We start from the raw sequence: 6,714 nt of genomic DNA, 5'->3' as shown, positions 1-6,714 counted from the left end.
GAACAACCTCCGTACTACCAGCTCTAGTCATCCTAATTTCTGTGTTTATTCATTACTTTGTATGGCAACATTTTTTCTTGAATTTCGCTTTTATACATGAAGCTTACACATTACATTGCCAGCAGCTACTGGCTGTGACTGTTCTGCACTTCACAAATATCTGAGAATTAAAAAGGTGAAAGAGAAAACCCAAGGACGACTGCACATGAGATCAGTTTGTCAACGCTACAAAAGCATCTTTTCAAGCAATTCAAAAAGGATATTCTGAAATCCAACCTACAAACTGCCTGTTTGCAGCACCAGAAGTGAAGGTTGACACAGAAATGAAATGGAAAGTTGTGGTACTCGTTTTTATTCATTTTCAAATTAAACCATAAGTCTTTTTTTGTAGATGGAATCTTATTTAATGCAACCACAAACCCAAACTCAAAGGGGTCTGGTGATGCCAACCTGTATGGATTGTTGCTAAAACAGTATGCAGACAGAAGGAAAACAAACGTCTTCTTTCAGCCAGTCAGAGCTTTGCTCGCTGTCCAGGCCTTTTTGTTTCAATCACAAAAACTGGGCCAATCCTGGGACAAAAATCAAACACTGCAAAAGCCAAAAAAGTAAAGGTTAAAAACTGTATTTGGTGACTAATCATGTTTGATTCACCCCCCAGGTTTGGGAGCGGTTCTGTGGGCCGTAATGTGAATATTTAAGAAATTGGACAATGTTTCTGTTCAGGCATGATGCAAGGTAGTGCTCCTCCAGTCTGCTTTGTAGGCCATTTTGGAAGCAGCAGTCAGGTGAACAGCAGATGTAATTCCAGGTAGTTACTGTTTGAAAGAGAGAGGAACAGTGTGTGGTTATTAAATTTAACAATCTACACCCAAGTGGACAGCAGGCATGATTTTACAAACACGGAACATTCATTTAGAAATCCAGACTGAATTAGTGTGTGTACTGTGGCATACGGATGTTCTCCAGCAGAAACACTTTGTAGCTTGAGAAATGTATCAAGTCTTTCCCACTTCATAGCACTTACGCATTTTTCGATCTCCAGGCCATCTTTGAAGAAAAGCATGAATGGTGTGATGCCATCCTCACGGTAGTCCAGCAGACCAACCATGCCCTCTGGGTTCATGGACTCTCCTGTGAAAAACTGCAAGCAAACAGCAACCATTAGACCTTCCTCAGTCGTACAGAAAATCTTTAATTAAAAAAAAAAAGTTCAGATTACAAAGATTTGCAACTCTTAAACCCATAATTTATTCACAGTAGAACACAGAAAATGCCACATTTTTTAAAACTAATAAAATCTAATTTCAAATTTGGCAGCTTTGCTTGAATTTGATGGCAGGGGAAAGTCTCCCCATCACCCTCGTTTCATTAACAAGCTTCGGGATGCTGGCTGTCAGCCAAAGATCAACATGCCAAAGAACTGACATGTTTATTTCAAACAAGCAAGCTGGTTAAACTTGTCTTTTTGACACTACTTAACAGTAGCACCCAGTCTAGATGTCAAGTATTCACACTACGTTATCACACAGTCTATAAAGCTACAAACTGACAAATGATAGAGGCAAATCCACCTCCAGGATGGATTAGCAATCCATTAGCAATTGATGATGACTCCCAAAAGAAAAACCTGTCAGCTGAGATTCTCCCATACACCGAATTCTCCTGGTGCCAACATGGTTATTGCCACAGTTTTCAGAGCTTCAGCTGCATGATTTAACTCAAGTGTTGTATAGACACACACTCAGAAAGTGACATGCAGGCCTTCCTACAAGACTTGAAAATGTCACTCAAACTCCACCCATTGTCTACACTCCTCACCCTTCCCGTTGGCTTTTAAGGGTTTCCAAAAATTACTGTAGTTACTGTATTCGCAAGGCAAAACTTTATATTTAGTGTGAACACGGTTTAAAATGCCATTTCATCTCTGTATAGCTACCTGGTAGTTCTTGATGTTCCCCAAGATTTTCTTGACTTCTGGTTGGATGTCAGCCATAAAGCTCTCCACTCTATCTGGTTTGGTCTCTTGCAGCTTGGCTTTAACACTAGACATGCAAACAGACACGTTCATTTAACAGAGCCGAAGATCATTCAAAACCAGAACTCCTTCTCACTGGCACATCAAGCTACTCACGCCTTCACATAATCCTTAATGTAAGTCATGTACTGCTTCTTGTCAAAGCCCGTCTCCTGCAGTTTGTGGTTCAGGACGATGTCGACACCGGAGATTGTGGAAGACTCGTTGCCCTCGGTTGCTTCCTCGGCAGAAGCGTTGGCTGCAATTAGAGAATCATCAAACCCTTCTGTCCTGGTGACGGTCTGTAGTTGAGGAGAGGAAGAAAAAAGAAAAAACAATTATTACTGGTGCATCATAGCAAGGGCAATAGTAAATGATTGGGAAATACCAATAGATCAGTTGGCCTCCAATTCAGTATTTTTGAGCCATTTAAAAATGTATACCGTATTTTCACGGCCATAAGGCGCACTTAAAAGTCTTAGATTTTCTTCAAAAAGTACGGCGCGCCCTATAGCGCAGTGCGCCCTGTGTGTTGTAATGAGGACGTAGTAGATAACACAATGAGGACGCTAAAGGGTGAAGTGTGGCCGAGTTGGAGGAAAGACTCGAGCGGTGGATCATCGAGCAAAGAACGAGCGGGAGAAGCGTTTCGACGGTCACCATTCGGCTAAAAGCAGTTTCACTTTCACTTTTTATGAAACTGTGCCATTTTTCCATCCGGACCAGGACTACGGTAGCGCAGCAACTTCCAGCGGATTATAAGGAAAAGCTGGCCATCTTCCGCTCCTACTGCAGCAAACACATCGGCGACAAACACATCCAGCCCAGCCACATCACTAACATGGACGAGGTCCCGCTCACTTTTGACATCCCGGTGAGTCACACTGTGGAGAAGAAGGGGACCAGCACGGTAGCGATACGCACAACGGGGTATGAAAAGTCTTCTTTCACTGTTGTGCTTGGCTGCCATGCTAATGGACAGAAACTGCCGCCTATGGTGATTTTTAAGCGAAAGACTTTGCCTAAAGAGAAGTTTCCAGCAGGAATCATCATTAAGGCAAATGAAAAGGGCTGGATGGATGAGGAAATGATGAAAGAGTGGCTGAGGGAGGTGTATGTAAGGAGACCAGGTGGTTTTTTTCCACGCATCACCATCGCTCTTAATCTGTGACTCTATGCGTGCCCATCTCACAGCCGATGTGAAAAAACTAGTGAAACAAATGCACTGTGAGCTTGCTGTCATTCCGGGAGGCCTGACAAAGGAGCTCCAACCGCTGGGCATCGGTGTGAACCGCCCATTCAAAGTAAGGCTGCGAGCGGCCTGGGAGCGATGGATGACCGATGGAGACCACAGTTTCACCAAGAGTGGAAGGCAGCGCCGGGCGAGTTACGCCACAATTTGCCAATGGATTGTAGATGCTTGGGCTAACATGTCTGCTGGCACTGTTGTTCGAGCTTTCGCAAAAGCCGGCATCATTTCCGAGGAGCCGCACGGCACGGAAAGTGACTCTGACAGTGAAGAAAGTGAACTTGGCATGTTTGATGGAGATTTAGTGCAGCTGTTCAATTCAGACACAGAGGATGAGGACTTCGATGGGTTTGATTGATGATAAAAATGTGAGTACCAAACTCAGTTTTGCTCCTGCTTTATTTTTAAATACGCACACTTGTATGCTTGTGTGTTGTTGATGATGACGATTACCGGTAACAGAAATGTGAGTAAGGTACCGAACTCAGGTTTGCTCCCGCTTTATTTTTAAATACGCATACGGTACTTGTATGCGCCCTATGATCCAGTGCGCCTTATGTGTGTGTTAAATACAGTAATGGCACACATAACTGAGACTGCGCCTTTTAGTACAGTGCGTCTTATGGTCGTGAAAATACGGTAACTAACAAGAACAGCCGGCTGACTTAAATGTTGTAGCCCACAACAGTTTCCCAACCTCTTCGAATCACGTCTTTTTGTTTAAACCTAAAAATGTTACTTTTTATTAACTTAAAAACAAAGCTTTAAGTATTTGCCTGGTAACTACATCACCAAGTTTCTTTGACTAATTTTAAAGTATGCTTAAAGACAAACACCAAGCTAACATGATACTTCAAACTGTTCTAGCATTTAAAATTTTTTTTGTCCGATTCTGAGGCAGGTTAAGGACCTTGTAGTTACGCTATTGGAGACCTGCAACTATGAGTCATCTTCAGTCATAGTCAATATGACGTCATGGAAGTACAGCCAGAAATCACATGACTCACTCCAAAAAACATCTACCAATCTACTTTAAACATAGGTAGTGGCCCATCCCGAATAATAATACCAAAGCTGTGAGAAAAATTACAAAACTGGGGAATAAATTTAAAAAGAGCATACGCATTATTTGTTAATTACCATATGATCGTGTCCCGGTGTTTTAGATGCAAGCTCAGCCAAGATAGAAACAAATAAAATGCTAGTACCTTTATTTTTTCCCCACCCCCCTTTGTGGTCAGCTTTCCCCACCCCCATTTTCTCTTTTTGGGTGTGTGTGTTGGTATTTGTCCCTCAAATTCCAATTGCTTTGTACATATATCCATTCCAATAGTTTCAGCAGTCTCCTTCCAGTAATTAGCTGTTTCTATGTTACATTAATACGATGATTATTATTCCTTAGATTGAGATAATGATGGCTACTCTCTCAGTAATGAACTCAAAAACTGGTTAAGAAGTAGCCAGAAGCCACTCACAGAAGGAATGGACAATACTGAAAAGGCCAACACAGCAGTCTTGGGCTGTATTGATCTAATGTGTTGTTACATTTCTAGTGAGGTCTGCGTCAGATAACGGTGTAATTTCCCACCAAAGCATAAATCCCTAATAAGGGAGCAGCTTAAAGCAGCTACTTATTCTCTGAGGTTTTATTAAAACAACTTAGTTTTGGGTGTATCCCAACTACACTTTAAATTTCGCTGCAAAGCAGCAATGAACAAGCTGTTGGAAAAGGGTGAAACTGGCTAAATCCTCCGTTGAACATGTGGTTTCGAACTCACCTTTCCTTCAACCTCAAAGAAGATCCCGTTTTCACTTTCTTTGACTTTAAAGGCATCTGAGAACATCTCATCACCTGTAGAAGGAAAAGGGAGGAAGGAACATATTACAACACTCCAAGCTAACATCATCATTTAAAAGAACAGAAACAGCAGCAGCAGAGGCTAAAAAGTTATCCACAATTCAAGGCTGAATCTTATGCGATTAAAATAAAATGTAAGGCGTAGTGGCGGGGAAACACCAACAATGGCAAGTCTAGAAAAATCTGCCGGACAAAAATAAAACTGCAGCAGAGGGGGGGGATGCTGAAAGGCCACATTCACCACGTTACTTTACCATGACGAACCCCAACAGTAATAGCCCCAACCCCCGGCAACTACCAAGCTACCTCACCGGTGACTGAGCCGGTGCTCTTTTAGACTTTTATAAAACTTTAATTGAGCCGAAGTGTGGGAAAAGCTAAAAGCTAACCGGCCACAATCACCGGCTAGCCTAACAGGGTGGCTAACTCCACATACTCTTCTGATTGAGTTAGCATCTGGCTAGCTAGCGCTAACTTCCGAACCATGACAACACGAGTTAGCTCGTTAGTGTGACCAACTCTCACCTATAACATCACAACAAACGTGAAATAACACACGCGACCGTCACGCTACCCGGTCAGCGTGAAAGAAGACATGTAAAAAGGTCACTCACCGCTGATAAGGTCCCTGTAGATGATCATTTTGCTGCTTCGGTGTTAATTCGTCCCAGAGACAGAGAGCAGGCCAACCGCCCAAACAGCACGGGAGAGGAAAAAGACCGATCAGGCCGCGAGGCGCTACATTTACATCCTGCTGACGTCACTGTGGGTCGGCTCCTGCTCCGGGTTCTGCTGCCACTTGTGGGTGCAGTGGTCAGACGTGGTACTACAGCTATTCTGAACTAGGAAATTCTGGATCATCACAGCACAAAAGGAGCAGCTTGTAGAATCTGTTGTATGATCTTCTGAGGCCCTTTCTTTGAGATTGTTCCCCATGTCACAACCTCCATGGTGCACAAATTCTCATTTCAAGAATCATCTTTACACAATCATTGAATAAGATATCAGTCGGCAATCGCCCCCAGGAGTCATTAGTTGCTGGGGAAAGATGTGTGTTCCCTGACCAGTTTACAAGTTGTTCCTGGGGAAAATTAAGGGGTGCTGCAGCAAAAGCCTTTAGATTTCTTTGGTTGTTAGCAGTTCCTGGTGTAGCTTGCATGAAAGACACCAACCTGAGGAATTACAAGGAGGTTTTTGGTGTAGTACCATATTTGTTGCAGCCAGTTTTAACTAGCAATTGGCAGCAAACTACAACCATAGTTTTCAGGGGGGTTGCTTGTCTCTAGGCCTGTGTCACTGGGGCTTTATGTTTTGTGCATGACAGATTACAAAAATGCCCAAACTTCTTTTTAATGCTGCAATTATCTGAATAGCTTTATGGCTTAACTCAACACTCAACCATTGAGTCTAGAGTGGATCTTTTATATACAGGCTGTAGACAATTCCAGGCCCCGAGTCCTGCAGGTTTTAGATCTCACCTTGGGTCAACACACCTGAATCACATTAGTTCGTTACCAGGCCTCTGGAGAACTTCAGGACATGGTGAGGAGCTAATTTAGCCATTTAAATCAGCTGCGTTGGTTCAATGAC

At 43.0% G+C, this 6,714-nt stretch overlaps 1 protein-coding gene across 1 annotated transcript; it reads right to left on the bottom strand.

Annotated features, from left to right (window-relative positions):
• Positions 1-324: 324 nt before the first annotated feature.
• Positions 325-5,857, bottom strand: tpt1 (tumor protein, translationally-controlled 1). Its single transcript, XM_026144741.1, has 6 exons — positions 5,739-5,857; positions 5,045-5,118; positions 2,135-2,319; positions 1,940-2,045; positions 1,028-1,144; positions 325-818 (listed from the first exon to the last, which is right to left on the bottom strand). Exons 1-6 carry the CDS (start codon positions 5,764-5,766, stop codon positions 816-818), a joined length of 513 nt encoding a protein of 170 aa, XP_026000526.1. The 5' UTR covers positions 5,767-5,857; the 3' UTR covers positions 325-815.
• Positions 5,858-6,714: the final 857 nt, after the last annotated feature.

The sequence above is a fragment of the Astatotilapia calliptera genome, chromosome 16, assembly GCF_900246225.1.
Source record: "Astatotilapia calliptera chromosome 16, fAstCal1.2, whole genome shotgun sequence".
NCBI classification, from domain to species: domain Eukaryota; kingdom Metazoa; phylum Chordata; class Actinopteri; order Cichliformes; family Cichlidae; genus Astatotilapia; species Astatotilapia calliptera.
Note: the sequence above shows the minus strand (reverse complement) of the source record. Positions and strands in the feature narration are given on the sequence as shown.

Bases quoted from the DNA above. Each gene is read 5' to 3' on its own strand.
- tpt1 (XM_026144741.1), bottom strand. From the start codon at position 5,766: ATGATCATCTACAGGGACCTTATCAGCG. The intron at 2,320-5,044 runs GTGAGTTCGAAA...CCTCAACTACAG, and splicing joins TCTTTGAGGTTGAAGGAAAG to ACCGTCACCAGGACAGAAGG. The intron at 2,046-2,134 runs GTGAGTAGCTTG...TTGCATGTCTAG, and splicing joins ATTAAGGATTATGTGAAGGC to TGTTAAAGCCAAGCTGCAAG.